General features: G+C 41.7%; 1 protein-coding gene across 1 annotated transcript in view; it reads right to left on the bottom strand.

Annotated features, from left to right (window-relative positions):
- Window positions 1-22,602, bottom strand: part of ENTREP1 (endosomal transmembrane epsin interactor 1) — a 157,543-nt gene that overhangs the window by 59,969 nt on the left and 74,972 nt on the right. Inside the window, exons 4-5 of the mRNA XM_069228755.1 lie at window positions 17,786-17,914; window positions 1,815-1,922 (exon numbers count right to left, since the gene is read on the bottom strand). Coding sequence (XP_069084856.1) covers window positions 1,815-1,922; window positions 17,786-17,914 — 237 coding nt within the window. The remainder of the gene's footprint in view (window positions 1-1,814; window positions 1,923-17,785; window positions 17,915-22,602) is intronic.

Here is a 22,602-nt window from a genome sequence, read left to right as displayed (position 1 = left end):
AGTTGTCCACATATCTGTGTAACAGCCTAATCAGAGACAAAACAGCACAGTGGAAAGAAATCCCTAGCAATGGTCAGAGAAGATTCTGAACATTTTACTTACATTCTGGTTCCTCGTTCTTAAAGACAGCTGAAGCACCGCTAAGGTATGAATTAGCATCAAAAGTGGAAAATACCACTGTTCTAGCTCCGCAATTCTTTTGGGGCGGGGTGAGTACAGAGGCTAAACCCAGTAGCCACAAAAGCCCACAGGAATGAGAAAGTGGTATCTGAGCTCTGAAAAGTCAGTAATTGAAGACAGTTCCCTCATCTCTAAAGGGCTGTTGTGCAAAGCACAGCCAAATTGCTAAATCTTTGCCCCCCGAAGACAGCATTGATTCATTCCAGTTAGACAATGTGATAGAAACTGTGTAAACTTAGTCTCAATACATTGACCCATCATAGGTGAAACTAACTGTTAAAAGATTAAATGACTCAATCACTATCTAAAATGTAGGATGTATTTCATTGTATGCATATAGATTTTGATTTCCAGATCTAACACTCTAGTTGCAATTTGGCAATCAATGCACAAAGGGCCTCACTCCCACAAATTTGTGTATTGTTGGAAGCAATGTCATTTTCCACGGCGATGATGGAGGAGGGAATGTTGTTCATTACTAGTGTATGCTCTGCCTTTCCTGAGGCCACCAAGACAAGCGACTGGGGGCACTGTAAGAATTTAGATTATTTCTTAGGGTGGTTGACTACCCACTTTAAGGACAATCACAACCCTCATCGTAGTAAACACTCAAAGTCACTAAATTAACCCAAGCTCAACCCCTTGGTCGCAACAGCACCAGCAGACAGGCTTCACTTAACAATGTGTAAAGTATTGATACAACACCAATCAGAAATAAAGCCAAAATGCAAAACAATTATAATGTATGAGGCCCCAAAGTCGGGAATAAAGGCTGCCATAGGCCTATGGAACTACAAATAAGCTTGTGGCTATGGGTAGTTTGGCTCTCATAAGTTACAGGCCCTCGGATTTTTAAACTTTCTCTCATTACCTGGTATGGATAACTGACCTGCTCATACATTACGTGTGGTCATAGGACACATTAGCAACATCAGACTTTATATCTTAACATCTAAACAGCGTAGACTACATTGTTCTACTTGCGACTCTCTGAAGAGCGCATATTTAAGGTCTCGATAAAGTCTGTAGGATGAAACACATTTGCAATTTGGTACGGATCACCAAACCCATTTTGCAAGTCCGAAAGTATCTTCCAAAAGTAAAATAGGGTTTAATACATACTTCAGAGCAATTTTGCGTTTGCACCTCTGTAAGTTTACGAATGGCAGGGTTTGCGATCATAAAACTGCTTTGTACATCTGACTCCTCATTCTGTCTGCCAATTAACCAGGAACAGAGGCATGATATAAAACCGTAAAAATAAAGCAAAACTAGCAAATGAAATTGATAGATGGAATAACTGAAGCAGAGTTTTGTTGATGCATGCTATTTTTTATACCTTTTAAAAAAAAAAATCGTGGGCATGTTATTGCACATCAACACATAGGCTATTAGGCTTGCATGAGTGAAAAATAGGTACACGATGGAAGTGCCCGAAGAAGCAAAGAAGAAAAGAACATAACGTGTGATGCAGTGATTTTCTTACCAAAGTGTATTACAAAATGACAACATTTCTGAAGCCAAACACGGAATTTGAAGGTCAGTGGCTGCACACATTTTAATCAAGCCAGAGCAATTTCACTTGTGTTCCTTAAAGGCAAAACTGGTTGTCACTGTGCCTGGCACTCACTTACTGTGCAGGGTCTTCTTGAAGCAAACAACTGGAGGTAGCGGAGGGCAGCAGCCACCAAGCACACTGTGGTAGTCAGAGCATTGAGGGCACATAGGGCAAACAGGACTTTCTGTAGAAAATACATAAAAAAGAAGTTAATGTATTCAGTGTAAGATCAACCAATGCGATTTCAGCTCTGTAATCTCACAGTCTTGTCAAATTCTTAATAACTGTACATTATATTGTGATGGGCGTGGACACACAACCTCATCATACAAGCAAATAAAGTAGGCAAAAGAATGAAATTCTGGCACCCAAAGGTCAACATACCATTAAACACTTTTAAGGGGGAAGAAAGGCCCTGATCACATGTAGAAGAGCTTCAGAATCTGCACTGGAAATTGCATACGTTCTCAGTTAGCTGCACAACCCACGAGCACCCTCATTCTTGAGTCTTCATGAGATCCAAATAATCATGCATTATATTAGCAAATTCCATTGATAATATTTTTCGAATATCATGCTACAGAACGTTCAATTTACTAACAAGTAAATTGAATTATTCCCACTCATTTAAATTTAATGTGAGAAGATATTGAGGCCGGAATTACCAATTCTACAGGAATAAATCTCTACCCAAGACATGGGTCCTCATTGCAAAAACACATAAGGAATGGACCTAGCAGTGAGTCAGATGACCTGTATTTGTGTCACGTTCTGCTATAACTGTTCAAAAAGGCAATGTTTAAGAAAATTCTGTGTCTTCCTCACTCTAGTAATATATCTGGGCTGTGGGATAAAGAGAGCATCGATGTCTCTGGCAAGCAGAATTTGAGGTACACAAAGGTAGAACTGCAAACCCTGTCTCATAAAGAGGTATAGCAGGGTCTGGAAAAAAATAAATGCCACTATGACTACAGGCCGAGTAACTGACTAAAATTACTAGAGCCACAAGGTTTACACTCAACATTTGTTTTCTTAAAATAGGAGTGAAATGGTAAATATTACTTACCCAGTAGACATCTGTTTGTAGCATGTAGTGCTGTAGATTCACATGCATTGCATAAGTCCACCATCTAGTGTTGGGCTTGGAGTGTTACAAGTTGTTTTTCTTCGAAGAATATTTTTGAGTCACTAGATCGAGTGACTCCTCTCGGTGATAGAGTGCATGGTCATAGAGTCCTTTGTTGGATTGTTTTCCCGCAGACGGGTAAAGTAAAGAGTGTGTGTGTGATTGTGTGAGTGTGTATATATATGTATAGTACATGAAAAGAGATGTCCATGCAATGTATGTACATATTTGCAATATGCTGTACTACAATGACTACAGGCTTCCGGGGAGGAGGGAGGGCACATGTGACTCTACAGCACTACAGATGTCTACTGGGTAAGTAACATTTTCCGTTCGATGGCATATGTAGCTGTAAATACACATTCTTTGAATAGACTCTAAAGTAGTCCCCTCCAAATAAGCAGCGGCTAGCCTATAGGAGTTGGAGCTTGAAAAAGTGTCCTAAGGACTGCTTGACCAACATTTGCCTGTTGACGACCTAGAACATCTACACAATAGTGTTTAGTATATGAGAGTGGTGTAGACCAAGTAGCAGCTTTACAAATACCTGCTAATGGAATGTTCCCTAAAAAGGCCATAGAAGCACCTTTTTCCTGGTAGAGTGTGCTTTAGGAGTGGTTGGTAGTTGTCTTTTAGCTTTAAGGTAACAAACTTGACTATCCATGTAGCTAATCCATTCTTTAAAATTGGATTACCTTTGCGAGGAATTGAAAAAGTTACAAAAAGTTGTTTAGATTTTCTAAAACGTTTTGTCCGGTCAAAGTAATGCATAAGAGCTCTTTTAACATCCAGTTTACAGAGAGCTCTTTCCGCAACTGAGTCTGGCTGTGGGAGAAGGTTTGGCAACTCCACTGATTGATTATTGTGAAATGGTGAAACTACATTAGGTAGGAATTTAGGGTTTGTCCTAAGAACTATTTTATCTTTATGTACCTGGAAAAATGTTTCCTCTAAAGTGAACACTTGTATTTCACTTACTCTTCTTAGTGAAGTTATAGCTAGCAAACAATCAACTTTTCATAAAAGAAATTGCAAAGAGCAGGAATGCATGGGTTCAAATGGTGGACCCATAAGTATAGTAAGTACAATATTAAGGTTCCATACCGGAACTGGATGAACTCTAGGTGGAATAACTCTTTTAAGCCCTTCCATAAATGCCTTAATAACAGGAATTCTAAACAAAGAAATATGTTGCCTGTTTTGGAAATAAGCAGCTGTCACTGCTAAGTGTTGTCTAACAGAAGAGTATGCTAAGTTAGCTTATTGTAAATGTAGCAAGTAACACACAATGTGATGTACTGAGGTTTAAAGTGGATCAACGTTTTTAAGTTGACAGTAATATATAAAACGTTTCCATTTAGCAGCATAACACTGTCTACTTGTAGGTCTGCGTGCTTTTTTACGAATGTCCATACATTAGGAAGGAAGTTGTAAATACCCAAACTCTATGACTATAGGTCCCATATCGCAAGATTGGGTGTTCCAGGATTTGGATGTCTGATCTGACCTCTATTTTGAGTCAAAAGGTCTGGTCTGTTGGGAAGTTTGTGATGTGGAACCACAGACAGATCCAGCAGTGTTGTGTACAAAGGCTGACATGCCCATGTGGGAGGCTACAAGAATCATGGTGAGTGATGGTTGTTTCAATTTGCGTACTAGAAATGGAATGAGTGGGAGAGGCGGAAAAGCATAAGCAAATATCCCTGACCAATTCATCCATAAAGCATTGTCCTTGGACTGAAGGTGTGGGTATCTGGACGTGAAGTTTTGGCATTTTGAGCTTTCTATGGTGGCGAAGAGATCTATTTCTAGTATTCCACATAGGTGAAAGTGTTTGTGAAGTACTTGTGGGTGAATTACCCATACGTGGACTTGTTGCTTAATAGGACCACTAACTGATAGTCCATTCCTGGGAGATATTCTGCCAGTAATTGAATGTGACTGTGTATCACCCACTTACAAATTGTCTGAGCTAGAAAGGACAATTGAGTTGAGTGCTGTGCCCCCCCCTGCTTTTTCAGTTAATACATTGTTGTCATATTGTCTGTATGGACTAATACCACTTTGTGTGAGATCTTTGTAAGAAATGCCGTGAGTGCTATAAAGACTGCTAGCAACTCCAAATAATTAATGTGATTAGTCTGTTGAATGGGATCCCATTTCCCTTGTATAGTAAGGTTGTTGAGGTGAGCGCCCCAATCTATCTGTGAATCATCTGGTGTGAGAGTGATCTGAGGCACAGGGTCCTGAAAGGGCCGCCCTTTGGAAAGGTTGGTGGGATTCCACCATTGCAAAGAGCGGCGGGCGAGTCAACAACACTAGATCCTGAAAATGACGCTGTGACTAAGACCACTGACGAAAAAGGCACTGCTGCAGTGGACGCATGTGTAGTCTTGAATGGGGGACGATGGCCATGGAAGAGGCCATCATCCCTAACAGTTGCATCACTAGTTTTACTGTGTAAGTATGATTCTCCTGTAATTTTGAAAAGCTTTAATCCTTACTGGGTTTGGCTATGCTAAGGCTGACTGTGTGTTCCAAATTGATCCTAGATAAGGCTGTATTTGTGAGGGTTGAAGATGAGATTTGAGATAGTTTATTGTGAATCTCAAATTGCGTAGAAGATTTACCGTGCATTTAGTGTGTTGCTGGCATGTTTGAATGGTACTGGCTTTTATGAGCCAATTGTCCAGGTATGGGAAAACGTGTATGTGTTGTCTTCTGAGAAATGCAGCTGCTACCACCAAGCAGTTTGTGAATATTCTTAGGGCTGTTGTTACCACGAATGGTTGTACTTTGAATTGATAATGCTTTCCTGCAATGACACATCATAGATATTTGCGGTCTGCTGGATGTATGGGAATGTGGACATAAACATCTTTGAGATCTAATGCTGTCACATAATCTACTTGCTGTAATAGAGGGATAACGTCTTGTAGGGTGACCATGTGGAAATGCTCTGAAAGTATGCATAGGTGGAGAGGCCTGAGATCAAGCACTGGTCTTAAGGAGCAGTCTTTCTTGGGTATGAGGAAGTACAAGGAATAAACTCCTAACCCTTGTTGGGATAGAGGAACTGGGTCTATTCGCTTCTTTGAGAAGAAGGGACTGTACGTCTTCTTTTAATAGAACAAGATAGTCATAAGAAAGTTTGTGAAAACGAGGAGGAATGTTTGGTGGAGGGGAGATGAGTTCTAGGCAATAACCATGTTGGATAATTGATCGAACCCACTGGTCTGTGATGATGTGGTACCATTGTGGGTAAATATTTGCCAGTCTTCCTCCCACAGGTGATGTATGTTCTGTGGCGGTTTGTAGGAAGTCGGGAAGTCATTGTTTTGTGTTAGAGGAAGATCCTCAGGATGCAGATGTTTTGCCTCTTCCTCTGTTATTTGTGCCTCTATATGATTCTCTAAAGGAACCTCTATGATAAAAATGTGTTGCTTGTTCTTGTTGTGAGGTATAAGGCTCTGTGGTCAATGTTGTAAACCCACCTCTAAATTGTGGCCTACAAAAAAGTACCCCTGCTGGGTGTAGTGTATAAGGCGCCCATAGCCTTAGCTGTCTCAGAGTCCTTTTTGAATTTTTCTATAGTGGTATCTACCTCTGGGCCAAATAGATGCTTTTTGTCAAATGTAGAATATATTGTAATAATTCTTCCATTTCGACCCAGTGAGCCCTGTCATACCTCTCCAGGAGTGCTTGAGAATTTGCAATTCTCCAATGATTAGTAGTTTGAACAGCCACTCTTTTGTCCACTGCATCGTTTTTTGCTCTCCTTATCTGGAGGAGGAGCATCCCCTGTGGACTGACTATTAGCACGCTTTAGTGCCGCACTCACCACTATAGAGTCTGGTGGCAGTTGTGGCTTTTTTAAAAGTTGGATCTGAGAGTGTAGCTTTGTATTTCTTATCTACCCTTGGTATAATAATTCTTCCTTTAACATTGGGACTCTTTGTGTGTACTTGTTAATGTTTTGAATAGAATGCCTTCTTTTATCGGGTCTGTATGCAGTTGCACATTATGATACCACTGCATATAACCAAGTTATAGTTAGCGCAGCAGTGTATCCTCAGCAGGAGAAGGTCTTGCTGGATATCAGGGTCATTGGGTAAAATGGGATCTGAATCATATAGAAACCATGGGTCTGTATCTTGTGGAGTATCACTTAAATCGTCCCTATGAGGTGATGATGATGCTTGTGGAGAGAACTGTGGGCGAATAGAATATGTAGGTGATGGTGGAGTGGAAGGAAGTACAGGAGAATGAGGTGGTGAAGGCGGAGGTTGTTCTGAAGCCTTGTCCTTTTCTTTGGAGGCATTTTTAGGGGTAGAGGCACAGTGTCCAAAGTCTCTTGGAATGTAAGTCTTCTTTTAATTGGAATAGGAGGAGAAGCTATAATTCTTCCTGTTCCTTTTTGTATATGAATTTTGTGCTGTTAAGCGTCCATTAGTTCAAGGATAGGCTCTATAGAAGATGACTCCTACGAGGGAGCTACAGAATGTTTGCTCATGACAGTTTTCGGCTTCGAACCCTTCGACACTGAATATTTTACTCGAACCGAAAATGTCAGTTCTGAAGAGGATGGTATTTTCTTTGGCTCCAAAGTGGATGTGTCCGTTTTTCAGCTCGATCCCGAACAGATTGGGATGAAGATGCCTTTTCGGTCGGTGTCGAAGGCATTTTCGTCTTTGTTAATTTTGGTGCCGAACCGGAGGGTGGGGCATCCAAATGTATTTTTCAGCTCCTACCATGGCCCAAGGGCAGTGAAGGACCGATGACCAATTTAGGAGTCTTTTTAAAAGTCTTTGTTTGGTGCGATGGTGCTGGTGTAATAACGTACTATGCTGCTGGGATGGACTGACTCTCGATGTCCAAATCTTGATCTGACTCAGAGTTTCAAATGGAGAAAGATGTCTGGTGTCTGATTTCTTAATGCGCATGCTCTTCTCCAAACATGTGTCGTCTGTTGCATTCCACGCCATTTCTAGCCAACGCGTGCGCTGGTCCCAGAGGGTCTTCTTTGATCGAAAAGACCTACAGGCGTCGCAGGTCTCTTCTTTGTTTTCCAGAGACCGACCCAAATTACACACCAAGTGTTGATCTGTGTAGGGAATCTTGGAGTGATACGGAGGACAGAACCGAAACAAAGTATGTTCCACCAGCCTAATATTCTCCGACTACAGTTGTCGAAGTGGGCCCAAAATGGGAGTGGACGCCCCTGAGGGAGTTAAATCAACCCCGACAATAAAATTCAGATCAACTGTTAAAGTATAGAATACGCGATCGCAAACTATGCCAACATCAATAGAAAGGTGGAAATAAAGTTCCGATGATACCGAACCAAGATTCACCAGAGCGAGAGGAAACACGTCCGAACCTGACTGCGGAGAGAAAACAAACAAAGGTCTCGATGCCCATGCGCACTATCACCCAGAGGAGGAGTCACTCGATCGTGTGACTCAAAAATATTCTTTGAAGAAAATCCAATTGTAACAATCCGAGCCCAACACTAGATGGCGGACTTATGCAAAGCATGTCTATCTACAGCTACACATGCCATCTACCATATATTTTAGGTGCCGTTTGTCATAATTATTTCACTAAGATAGTGAGCCAGGGCTGGTGGCTCACTGGGGTATTGTATTCACTCCAGGGATCTGTGTTTGACTACAGTCACATGTTCATTTCCCAATGGCTCCACTCAGAAGGTTCCCCTCAGCATTTCATGTTTCTGAGGTTGATAAAACGAGGATCCTTTAGTTGGGCAAAAGTAAACACCTGCTATTACTGCTACTAGTTCCATCACTGGCATGACATGACTGATTCAGTACTAGACCTACAAACTTTTCAGAGGCAAACATGACACGTAAATGACCCTTGCTCCGCCCCACTGACCTTTATAGTTGATCCTGGCTTTTGACTATTGATCATTCATGTCAGCCTTCCAATAATAATGTCAAAAAGTAATAGAATGTTACAAGTTTCCAGTTTTTCACCAGAGGGTCTTGACAGCTGAGTGCAGTGCTGACATATGTGTTGTAACTTCAGCCAGTCTCGGCTGTTCAGCCAGCAGCACTCTACATTCAGGAACTTGTTTATTTGCTTATTTTTCATCATTTGTGCGTGACTCCAAGTCTCTGCATGTGAAGTGCTGTCTGCTAATTACTCTCGACGCGGGATCCCTTTATAAATGTAACTGACAGCTGCAAAGGCCTACCAGCCTTTCAGAGAGAGGGGGAGGCTGTTATATATGAAACTAAATACAAATTATATGACTAGCCACACTAGTCAGACAAGTATTGGCCTAAGTAAATGTATGCATTGCTAAAAGCATATACAAAGGACAATATAACATTTCAGTTTTTTTCATCCCTTGAGGAATTTGATTTCTTCTCAGCACATAAAAAGATCAACATACACATAAGAGATCGGAGCTAGGCCAGTTCGAGCTATTGACATTGTAAATTCATAACTGAATTTTTTTTGCCACATGAATTGGTCAACCCTGCCTCATAATTTTGTCTTTTCCTGCCATATAATTCCTGTGGCCCTGCATTATAACTAAATCACTTCCATTTACCTTCTTCCGCTATCTGCAGCAAAAAATGAAAATGCTGCAATTTAGCATCCTAGTTTAAATCTGCCATGCTAATTCTAATAGAATACTACTTTCACCATCCCACCATCACAGTTGCTGGATGGCTAACACAATTCTCCAAAAAAAGACACGAGACAGCAACAAAGGAGTAACGAGAGAAATAAACTAGAAGGGTCACTCAAACATATCAAGAGTGTTCAAACAGTCCGAGTGTAATAAGGATGCTAAATTGGCCCAAATTATGGTCATGGTTGTAATAAAAAAAAGATTATTAAAACATACAATTATCATATAAACCTTTATCAGAAATAAATGTTTAGGATTAGACTGTAATACTCAAAACAGCCCCTAGAAGGCACAATAAAAAAATATAATTTGTAAGAAACATGGTCACGTAACCATATTGTTAGCCACAAGAGCAGATAACCCCATAAAAAATACAGGAGAAAGTAATGCAGTGTAACCATATACTTAGACCCCAGAGATCACTGCAGTAGGCCTGCTAGCCCTAAAAATGCCATTACATACAAGGCCTGTAAAATAAAACTTCTCCCAGCTGTAAAACAAAACCTCTAGCCATGAGAAAGCTTAAAAGACACTGAATTGTGGGAGGGGTTATTATTCAGGGGTCCCCACTAAACTAGTGTGGGCCCCAGAGATGATGTAAACAGAAAGAGCATTTTGAAGGTTTTCCCAATGTCCTAGGACCACCACGTGCTGAGTTATGAGCAAAAATGTTTGTAAAAGTAATGCCCTCCAAAGCATTATGGGGTGAGTTTTTGTGCCGCAAATATTATAGGATGTTGACTGCAATGCTCAGAACAACCCCTAGAAGACCTCACAGTGAAAATAGCTTTTGTAAGAAACATGGTCATGTAACTATATAGTTAGCCCATAGAGGGCATAACCACAATAGAAAATAACAGAAATTAATACAGTGCAGCCATATAATTAGCCCTGGAGGGCATTTTACATTACACATATTGAGGGCTAACAGGCCTATAGCAATGATATTACAAAGAAAGACCTTAAAACACAACTTACTCTTAGCTGTAAAACAAAAGTTCTAGCCATGAGAAAAATTAAACACTGAATGATGGGAGGGGTTATTAACTAACATATTGTGGGGACCCAAAGATAATGTAGACAGAAAGAGCAGGCTGTTGTGGATGTTTTGGTGGTGATCTCATTGTCATAGGACCACCACAGGCTGAGTTATGAGCAAAAATGTTTTGTAAATGTAATGCCCTGCAAAGCAATATGGGACAAGCTTCCATTCCACGATTTTATTTTATATGTTGATATGACTACAATGCTTAGAACAGCCCCTAGAGGACCCTACAATGAAACTATCATTTGTAAGAAACATGGTCATGTAACTGTATAGTTTGCCCCTAGAGGGCATAAGCACACACAAAAATGGTAGAAAGTAATGCAGTGCAACAATAGATTTAGCTCCTAGAGGGCATAGTACATTAGACATATTCAGGGGGTAACAGGCCTATAGGAATGACATTACAAAGAAGGCCCTTAAAACACAACCTACTTTCAGCTGTAAAGTAAAAGTTCCAGCCATGAGAAATATAAATAAAAAGATGTATATAAAAAGTGCATAAGTGAAAGACATAGTACTTGAATCACAGCGCAAGCAGTAGAAGGACACTAATCAAAATGAGTCGACTGGTGCTTGGCCCATGTAAGGAAAAGGAAATGAAGTCCAGCTTGCGCTGGCCAATTAGAAGGCAGCAAAGAAGAGTGATTATTATTCCTACGAATGGTAAGCAATGAGCGGGTTCCACACCCAATACATTAAACAATACCCCTTCCAGGGGACAGCACAATCTGCAAAATATATGTTCAATTTCCTTTGTAAGACCTGTGTAAGAACTGTGTTGCAGCAAGAGGCAGCCCTGATCATGCAGACGTATACCAACGGCAGTGAGATGGAAAATGCATTTTGGTATTGTATTGTATAGTCCTACAACAAAAGGTTTCTGAAATGGCATACAGCTACAGAAATTCTTATGCTTTTAAGGGGGACTCGCATTTATTTCCCTTTTTACTGCTGCCTCTGTTGACTGTATCTTACATCTCTGCTACATTAGCTTGCATCTTTTAATATTAATAGAAACATATGTACCTTTGAAGAATTATAGTTTTTTTTTCACCAGGATCTTTTGTTCATACTACTCTTTCCTTGGATGTAAAAGTAAGTAAAAAAAGGAGCACAGCATATCTTGAGTAATTTCATGTAAGGAATTTCCACTTCAAGTTACTCCTGAAGCATAAATATTAAATAAAGGCATATGAAGGTAAAGAAATGTGATCAGAATCATAAAACACCTTAATACATAAATATGTATTCTCTGACACTTTTTCCATCCTCTTGTATTAAATTTGGTGAACTAATAGAGATGCATCTTATAAGATTTCATTTCTTGGCTTGCCCAAGTCATCTCTTATATCAAAATTCATAATGCATTTTCAAGAATTCAAGAATTTACAGACTGTGAGCATATTATAATTAAGGCAAGTCATCAAGAAATTCAATTAGGCTATATAGACATTTCATTGTAGTTTCATAAGCACCTGCTGTCTACCGCACGGGACAACAAGGTGAAGGAAGGCATGCTTGAATTAATCTCGGCCACGGGCGATCACACAGGGCCATTTTCTAGATAATTGTTTTTGCCCACAATGCCACTCTAGACAGACCGGCCTTCTATTGTCATTATAGAAAGGAGAAAGAACACCACCTATTACACAAATAATCATGCAAAAGAAAATCCTGTACCTATAAGTACCCTATCTAACCTATACTTGTCCTATGCCTAAAGTATAGAACCTTAGGAGGATAAGGCTCATACACAGCCCTGAACATGGTACTCCGAACTCGAATGTATAAGGAAAGTAATAATTATCTATAGTACTACAGCTTGAGGTGAATTAATTCAATGACAAATATGGCAAAAGAAAACAAAAAGGGAAATCCAGTAGCCAAGAAGTCAACAGCAGGGCACAATGAAGGCTAACAAAAGCAGAAATCAATTAGTGGCAAATCAGCAAAGCTGGAGGGAGGCATAGGTACAGTGGTTCCTCAATGGTGTCAGACAGTAGTGAGGAAAGGAACTGTATATTCAAGTGCCTTTTATAGTCTGGCCATTTAGTGATTCAACTCGAAAGAGGAGGAGCCCTAAAAATTATTTTAAAAACAATAACATGCGTATGGATGGCACACTAGGGACAGTCTAGCAGCCCACACCATCAGGAGAAGGTATATTGCTCGGTCAGTCTCATGGAGCAGGAGACGAGCTGCTCTCTTCCCATAGGATGGCACTGATGCTTCCTCCACAATGCTGCAGGAAAGGCCAGAAGAGGTAGCAAGTAGCGTGGGAGGTGGCGAAAGATGGGCGACAGAAGAGCTGTGGAACCATGTGACAAGATACGTCATCTTGCAGCTGAGCAGCTCCACTGGGTTCCTACATTGTAATAGAGATGATCAAAACATTGCTGAATGGAATCTTCCTTGTTTGGCTTATTTCAGGGTCAGTATGGCACCTAGAGAGAGAGGATGCCCTCCAAAAGGAAGCTCATGACAGAAGTAGGAGGACTAACTTTCTTAGCACGTTGTGTGCAAAGTTTCTAATGTTCTCCCAATTGCTCTGAATCACTGCAGTAGACTCCGCAAATAAATCTTTTAACAATGTTCTCAGATGAAACTGACCATTCTGAAATGATTTGGCGCTTGCCCTAAACGAAATAGGAAACTTTATGGACATGCTTCCTTATCAGTAGCATGACAACATCTAAAATAGATGTTTAAATGATATTTATTAAAACCTGCTAAGGCCCAATTTACTAGCTGGGATATTTCACCTGAGTTATAACTCTGGGTGAAATTCCACCCACCTTTTGCAATTCCAAGTGTATCCAGGCCGGGAATTCTCGGCTACACAAACTCTGAACTCAATAAGCCAGACCCAAAGACAGTACTTTGTTGTTGTAGGGACTGAGAGCATCAGCAAAGCCCAGCCCTACCCGACCCATCAGGCAGCACAGACACAGCAGACAATTCTCCCCCTGGACATACAGCAGCCAGGCCTAAAACCCCTGTCCCTCAAGTCTGTCACCCACCCCTCCTGTGTCCCTCCCTCTGACACTTACCTCTTTGCTTACAGCACGTGGAAAATGACTATTTTTTCTTTGGAATGGGGAAGAAATGCACAGTAAATTATGTGGTATTTCCCCGTCCACGCAGGTATCCTACAGTCTGGGCTGGGGACTGAATTCATAAAGATGGGTGAAACCCCAATTCACGCCTGAGATGACTTCCCTGTTCAAAGTTTCATCTGAATTGTCCTTAAAATTGATTATGTACAGTTTTATGGCAAACGTTTGTTTAATGTACTGTCAAATATATTGTTTTGTAAAAGACGAATACTGTAAGGTGTTTTGGGTGCATCCAGCACAAAAGTCTACTAACAATCAAACCTACAATAATGTTATCATTTAGAATACTTTATATCAGATCACCTGGCATAAAGTTATGACCAAAACAATATTCTACAATTTCATATTCTCGTTGCCCAAATGAACAAACCCGGGTCATGGGTGTTTCAGGAAGTAGTATTCTGATTGGACGTGGCTAAATAATGAACTCTCTACTGCTAAGAACGAGAGTTTGTTTATAGTGCTTTCCGATACATTCATTTAATAGCTGCATGTATAAACTCGTGAGAACGTAATGGCATACACAAGGTAGACTTTGCTAAGCCGCGGGGAACTTAGATGGTAAGACGTGGAGGCGCATGCTTTTAACTAAACTGTAGGAGTTCTTGGGGGCATATTTATACTCCGTTTGCGCCGAATTAGTGTCGTTTTTTTCGACGCAAATTCGGCGCAAAACTAACGCCATATTTATACTTTGGCGTTAGACGCGTCTAGCGCCAAAGTATGAGGAAAGAGCGTCATTTTTTTGCGTGAACGCCTTCCTTGCGTTAATGAGATGCAAGGTAGGCGTTCCCGTCCAAAAAAATTACTGTGACACAAATGCGTCGTATTTATACTCCCGGGCAAAAATCACGCCCGGGAGTAGGCGGGGCAAAAAACCCCGCATTTGCGCCTCTTTTTAACGCCTGGGTCAGGGCAGGCATTAAGGGACCTGTGGGCTCAAAATGAGCCCACAGCTGCCCTCCCATGCCCCCAGGGACCTCCCCTGCCACCCTTGCCCACCCCAGGAGGACACCCAAGGATGGAGGGACCCATCCCAGGGACATTCAGGTAAGTTCAGGTAAGTATACATTTTTATATTTTTTATATTTTTTTTTGGCATAGGGGGGCCTGATTTGTGCCCCCCTACATGCCTCAATGCCCAATGACCATGCCCCGGGGACATAAGTCCCCTGGGCATGGCCATTGGGCACGGGGGCATGACTCCTGTCTTTACTAAGACAGAAGTCATGTAAATGGCATCTGGGCGTCGTTAAAAATGGCGCAAATCGGGTGGAGGCGATTTTTTAGCGTCAACCTGACTTGCACCATTTTTAAGACGCCCTAACGTCATTTTCCCCAACGCCGGTGCTGCCTGGTGTACGTGTTTTTTTTCCACGCACACCAGGCAGCGCCGGTCTGCTAGCGCCGGCTAACACCATTCAATAAATACGGCGCCCGCATGGCGCTTCAGAATGGCGTTAGCCGGCGCTAAACTTTTGGACGCTAAACTGCGTTAGCGCAGTTTAGCGTCAAAAAGTATAAATACGGGCCTTGGTGTCTTGAAATTGTGCCAAATGATTTCTTAATGTATATAAAGGCTAGGAACATGGTTGATGCCAATATTTCACAGACAAGTTAAGCAATTAAAACCATTGAGAACAAATGCCAGTCATCAAAGCACTGAACCATAAATATAAGTTATTTTTATTAATATTGTTTTAGCATGTGATGTGACTCTGTTTAATAAGTTATGACAAAATGTATCAATGGTTCACGAACATTTAAAAAGGCAGTCTTTTTACGTTCATCTTTCAAAATGATGAGCTATTGGAAGGAATAAACGATGGTAGCGCAAAAACATGATTGCCTCATTGACTTGGCAGTTTATGGAGAAGCACTTTTCAGAAGCTTGGAACAGGGAGCCGCTGCTACACAACAGACTCTACATGTAGACAAATCCCCCGGCGAGGGAAGTGGCAATGTGTGCAACTCATGCTCATTCCCTGTGGTGTGGCGAACGAGATGTTGTGTGATGCATCTCTTGAAAGCTATGATCACGAACTCAAAATTTGAAACCACTTATTATACAGTAAGACTAGTGAAAGGCGAGCATTTATATACACACCTTCGATGCCAGAGCAGTTAAAAACTGGGGTTTGTATTGTATCTAGTTTCTTGGAAAGGTCAAAGTCCTCCTATGCCTTTCCAGGAACCCCCCAAAGAGCCAAATGTTGGGCCGCCCCAGTAAGGTTTCACAAGGTGGCACACTACGAGGCATGTGTATATCAGAGGGCTGCTAGACATCTGATAACTTTTCCTGGAAGAAAGAGGGATCCTTCCATTGAAGAAGGGGAAGCAAAAGTATCTAAGTGGGTGGTCAAGTACAGTCTGGCTTCTTCGAACCCCAAGACAGTGCTCAACCGCAGCTGGTTTTACGAAGGACTAGCAAGGAATTCAACTACATCTTGTATCTTGTCTGCTTTTCAAATCATGAAAATGAAGTGTTGCAGGATGTATGTAAAAATTGTCCCATTGGCTGTTCTTTGTCGGCCATTCTCGAATTTTCAATGAACATACCTCTACATTTAGACAATGCTTCCGCAGGCTTAAAGTCACTGAGATCGGAGGACTGTGCCAAGTGATGTGAAAAGTTCACTCTCTTTAAATGAGCCTCACTTGTAAAAACAGGTTGTTGTCCAACATGGTCTTTTCTTGATACGCAGTAACTGGAGGGTTTGTCTTTATAGGATCTTCTTTCTCCTGGTCCAAATCCTTACCCAATTATAGGAATTCTATAGTCATTTCACTGAGTACCTGACCAGCATGTCCTGCTACCATACTTGTTAGTATGGCGAGTTTTAACAGGCTTCTTCTAGTGTGGTAATAGCGGGCCCCCTACACAGAGAGTAGGTAAATACTTGGATAATTTCCCTTGTTATAAGTTATCTCCTTGTAAGACCATGCTCTGATGTTACATTGTCTAGTCCGTACACCTAAAACCTTCACTCTCTCCACAGTGTTTCCCTCAGGTTAAAAACTATCCCATCCCCTGGCCTCTTCAACCATCCACAGAAGTTCATATCTCATCCAATACTAGCCCATTGCCCAATGTGCCTCAAATAACTAAACTACAGTAAACAGGAACTCTTTTGCTTATCTCTAGTTAGATAAATTGTATGCTGGCTCATCAGTGACCGGACATCCTACATTATTTAAAGAAAGTCTCTTGCTGCTGAACCAGAGTACTACCTTGAGGCTTGGACAATACATGGCCAGCTACACTGGTGTGCTCCAACAAACATGGAGTTCTGCTAAGAGTGGAGGGCAGTACCAGCTGGTTACTGACAACTGCACCATAGCTACTCTCTAGTTTACCTTTGACTCTTAAAAAATATAAAAAGGTCTTAAACTGGTGGCATTGTTTTACCGCAATGCTTCAACAGTGAAAATATACTTTGTGAAGAGCTAAGATACATTGGGAAAATTATTCAGGCACAACTATACCTATCTGTGAAAGCTGAAGTTCTTGTTTATGTTTTTCAAATATCAGCTCACTAACCTATTCCTTAAAACATATACAACCCAACGTAGGATCTTTTCTTTCACAAACGACATCCATATCTGGAAGTGCATGGCTCCCCTTGTGCAGAATGGACTTGCAATACAGTACTGGGCCTTCGGCACTAAGATCTGACCACATTGTGCAGGAAACTTGATAAACTAAGCAGAGTGTACAAAGAATCTTATGAATGAATGACAAAGACAACCCAAGTGGACAGTGTTTACCGTCATTTGCAACACTTAATTTTCACAATTAACCAGACAAGATATTCATTGGAGCTGAATTCCTTGCTAGTGCTACATAAAACCAGCTGCGTTTGGGGACTGTATTGGGGTCCGAAGAAGCCAGACTGTACGTAACAACCCACCTACATATTTTTGCTTCCCCTTCTCCAATGGAAGGATCCTGCATTCTTTCAGGAAAAGTATATTGATTTCTGTCTTTCTTGTTGCTGTGTCCCCTTGTCCATAAAACATTTGCTTCACATTGATAATTTTCAACTTTCTTACTAAAATGAGATGAATACATTTCAAAACTTTGCGTTACCTTGAGCAAAAGATGTACAGCGCTACATGACTGAACCGGATAGAGACGCAGGGCATTTTCTTTTTCCGTGCATTTAGCGGTCTGGGTATCTTCACAACATATGCAGCTTCTGCCTTCTGAAAAATCGGTCTTTAAAAAAAAGGAGTGAATTACAATTACAATACAGTAGGAAAGAGACCTTTAGCTCAAATATATGTTTTAATTAGCACAATCCATCCGTACTAACAAGTAAAATCGTATCTATGCCATAGGTTTCAATCTTTTTTTTTTTAGAACTCGCTTTATTGAACAACACTCAGCATACAGTGGATTCAGTAGGTAGGTTGCAGCTATCATCTTGTATACAGTTGACCAAAACAGATTATGGCAGTATAAACACCTACCGACACTGGTAAATTCAAGACAGATCTCCCGTGGTTATGGGCAGCATTCATGGATTCACAACAGTACATCACCCCTCCCCCGCATCTGCCACCCTCCAGCTCAGCACTCCCAAAAAAATCTCCAGAGGGCCCATACCTTTACCCATTTCCTGTGGCAACCTCTGCTTTGATAGACAACTTACTCGGCCCACTGACACCAGTCTAGATCGTTTTCTCAGGCTTCAATCCTCGTGGGTGAGTTGTGCCTCAGGCCTGAGCTATGTTTTGTTTGGCCACCCCTGCTGCAAGCCTTAGCCAGCATTGTAGATATCTGGTCCAGGAGGCCGCGCCTGTGATAGACAAGAGGAGCCATTTTGGATCCAAGGAGACTGTCCGCTAGCACCTGAGTTATTCTCTGCACCACCTTCTCTCAGTAGGTCTGTATTCTGGGACACCCCAAAAGGATGCCCTCCTGCTCCCATCTGCGTAGGCAGAGGGGAGTAGTACTCTTCCCTATTTTATGGAGCAACAACCTGGATAAGAAAGCAATCCGGGCCCGAGTCTGCTTAGTGCAGCTATGAATCCTGCATAGGTCTATCTCTCACGGGCTCTTGAGGGCCTCTGCCTAGCCATCTTCTTCAAGGGCTCCCAGATAACCCTCCCACACTCCCTTCAGTGCCACCATGGGATCCGGGCAGTTATTGACTACATTTTTGTAGAGAATGGAGATGACATGGGCTGTTATGTGATCTGTGAGGAGGCGGTCCTCTAATGGAGTCCCCTCTGGCAATTACTCTCCTTCAATTAAGTGCCTTCGAAGGGCATGGCCCAGTTGCAGATATGTGTACCTTTCGGTGTCTGCAATATTGCATTTTTGGTGCAGGATCTCGAAAGTAATTAGTGCAGTCCCCCTCCAGATGTCCCCCAGGTGCTCAATGCCTATGAGGGCCCACTTTGAGAAACCTTGTAAGGTGCCCACCTCTCGCAGGAGATCACTGTCCTACAGTGGGTTTTGTGTAGTCAGTGTATTGCCCCATCCCAAGTAATAGGTGGCTTCCCTCCACACTCTCACTATTGTTGTGTCAGCAGTGTCTGATCTTGCACTCATCTGTACAGTATCCTCGCAGACCCCCCCACGGCCCATTGCTTCCCTATCAACCTGGCAAGCCGGTTCCTCACGGCTGGCAAACACCAACTCGTTCACATCCACCAACTGCATCATCCAGTAATATCGGAGTACATCTGGGGTGGCCAGCCCTCCCTCATAGACTCCCCTTTGAAGCTTGTGTAGTGCTATACGTAAGCTACCACCACTCCAAAGCAGTAGTCTAACCTCCTGTTCTACTTTCCGAAATAATTTTCAATCTGAAGTCACAAGATGAATGTCGACATACAATATCATTCAATATTTGCCATTTTTCTAACTTCAGGGCGTTATTTCAAAAGAATGCTATGTTTCTCTTTCTTACACTGTGTGTAGTCCTTCAGATTTTGTACAAGCCAATGTTTCATGAAGTGGCACTTACACTGACATGCTTAAAAAGTGTGATGGTATTCTTAGGAAAACAGTGGTTCTTCTGAATAATAATTGTATAATCAATGAAAAATAAGCAACATCGCACGGATAAAATAACAGAAAGATAAATAAGAAAGTCAGCTTTACACAGTAGTTCAAAAACAGTTCAAACTGAAGTAAATCTTTCAAACAATATATTATATTTCTGTGCAAGGTTTCTATATAATTGTGAATTGTCTCAAGTGGGCTGGAACCTGCAATTTACACAATGGATACACATGTACAATTAATAACACACAAGCAAAAAGTGTGTGGGGCATTTTCCGGTGTGCATTAGGGTTTGGGAAAGACTCCATTAAAGTTCAACAATGACAACCAAAATGATGTATGATTTTGAATCTACCTCATGATGATGAGTCTAAAACAATGTCAGATAAGAACCATCACAGCTGTTCACTAACCTTTTGATGGACAGGGACATCCTGTGACATCTTCTTTGCATTGAATTTTAGCTACCTTTTTTCCCCTGCACAAACAAAATAGGTGTTTAAATAGGCCCCGTATGTTTACAAGTGGGAGACTCCAATGAAAACTACAAATGTTCATTTGGCACCATTTTGAACCATTCCCATTTTGTGGCGGTATGAAAGGTTTGTGCCTAAAGTTGACACAGCTGTATGCACATCACCCGCTTGTCAACCAGTTGCATACCAAATGTCTGTTACTGCGAATCCATCCTAAAATTCGTGTGGACCACTACAACTATTCTTTTTTGAAATATGACATACATTTACTGCTTAATGTTACGTTTTGAGACACAACCTAATTCTTAATTTGCTGCTCTATTTTAACCTTTTTTATTTGTACACTTGGAGGATTTTAGCCTTAAAAAAGTTGCTTAGACACAAGTGTTGACTGTGTCGTCCCTTTCTTATCTGCACAAAAATCGACCCATACAAACGGTCAACCATATGCTAAGAAATCTATAACTACATGTATCAGTGGCTGGACATGGATGGCTTCTTTAGTAATTGACCTGCATTGTCTATACAGCTGTGTCAAATCTGGATTCTGGACTCATTTTAGATACAACTGATGAATACAAAGTGAAAATTGCAATACATAAATACAATTTCGGTGTTACCTTTATCCCTACATTGGACTCTAATATTGCACATGGTGTGCTCCTGGCCATCTTACAATTACGTTTTCAACCTCGCCATGCACAGTTATTTGACCAATAATGTTACTGCAATTGTTACAGTGACATTACAAATGATGATATCAAAGATGTCATGAGTGCCGTAATTTGTGGGGTAATTAGCAGTGCATGGCAAAGGCATGAGTTATAGTTATATCAAGTAACTATAACTTGTGTCCTAAGGTAACTATAACAGGTTCTGAATTTACTGATACAAAACCATGAAAATTCACCAAACTATAGCATCCTTGTAACCTTTGGTTTTTTAAGTGAATTTCTATGTTTTTTTAAAATTCTGTTTCTTAACTATAACACATTTATAACCTTTGTTTTTTTCACTGGATTTCTATGTATTTTTTAATGTAAAGTAAGGCCATGCGCAGTGGGTTTGGTCGCAGAGCCTGGCCTGCGGGAAAGCCCTGCGGCCAACCCCGCAACCACCCAACTTTGAGACAGAGAGTAATTGAAAGATTCAGGGAGAGAAAACAATTTAGGCTTTGATGAATAAGATATGTAGAATGAGATATTGTGAAAGGAATTAAAAAGAAAGGTGTATTTGTCATTTAAAATGAGTGCTATCACCTTTCAGTATGAACTTTTAACTTTGGAAGTTTAAAATAAATTAAAGAAGGGAAAAGACACCAGACACACCTGGAGTAGAACCCTCAACTTCCAGTGTGATGGTCTGTGACCTTAACCATTACACTACAGGTGACTCCTTCCCCTGCTGTTTCCAGACATACCTATGACATTCAAACCACGCATATCACAGTAAAGAAATGTGAATGTTTCTTCACTAGGAAGGTTTAACAGTCAAAACACTGTTGAATAAACAAACACTGGCAAGCGATACTAGGATTTGAACCTTCAGCCTACTGAATGACCGCACAAGACCTTGACCATTAGGCCAGAAGTGACTCTGTTCCACTCTCCATACAAACGTAATTATAACATTCATACCAAACATCTTGCCAGTTTGACACTTTGTCATTGCAGTGGTCTCTTATTTATGCAATGACATCAATCTCTCTCTCTCTCTCGCTTCTATCCTTCTATGGGATGGAAGAGAGAGAAAGAGGGTGAGAGGACTGCAGGGGGAGCCCCAAGGGTCCCGTGGTCCTAGCCGGCTCCCACATGCAGGTAAGACAGATAAAAATTCTGCTTTCTGCAAGTGAGAGCTATTTGACAGCTCTCAGTTGTACAGAGAGGACTTGGTTTGCTTTTGCTTGGTGGGAGCTGTCAGCTCCCACCAAGCAAAAGCAAACAGCCATGCCCCGGGGGTGGGCAACCCGGTACACAGCAGGAGCCGGCCCTGGGGTTGGCTGTGCAGCCCCCTCAAACTGTGAATTTAGCCCCGGGAAGGTGGCGGTCCCTGGGGTGCAGGGGTCGGAAACACCCCCTCTTTCTTTTTTTTTTTTTCATGTTTACCCCGGGGAGGTGGTGGTCTTCAGGGTTATGGCGAGGCCATGCCCCCCCACATTCAAATACAATCAAGCCCAAGGAGATGGCGGTCTCCGGGGCTGGGGTGGTAGGAGGGGAACGTGGCCCCCCACATTGAAATACAATTAAGCCCCAGAGAGGTGGCGCTCCCCAATGTTCCGGAGGGGGCGCTTGCCCCCCTCCTCCACATTAAATGAAAAAATAAGACATGCAGAGGTGGCCGTCCCCGGGGCACTTGAAAGCCCAGGAAGGGGGCCCCAAGCACCCCCTTCTTATTTTTTTACCTTGCCCCTGGGAC

The sequence above is a fragment of the Pleurodeles waltl genome, chromosome 1_1 (genome assembly GCF_031143425.1).
Source record: "Pleurodeles waltl isolate 20211129_DDA chromosome 1_1, aPleWal1.hap1.20221129, whole genome shotgun sequence".
NCBI classification, from domain to species: domain Eukaryota; kingdom Metazoa; phylum Chordata; class Amphibia; order Caudata; family Salamandridae; genus Pleurodeles; species Pleurodeles waltl.
Note: the sequence above shows the minus strand (reverse complement) of the source record. Positions and strands in the feature narration are given on the sequence as shown.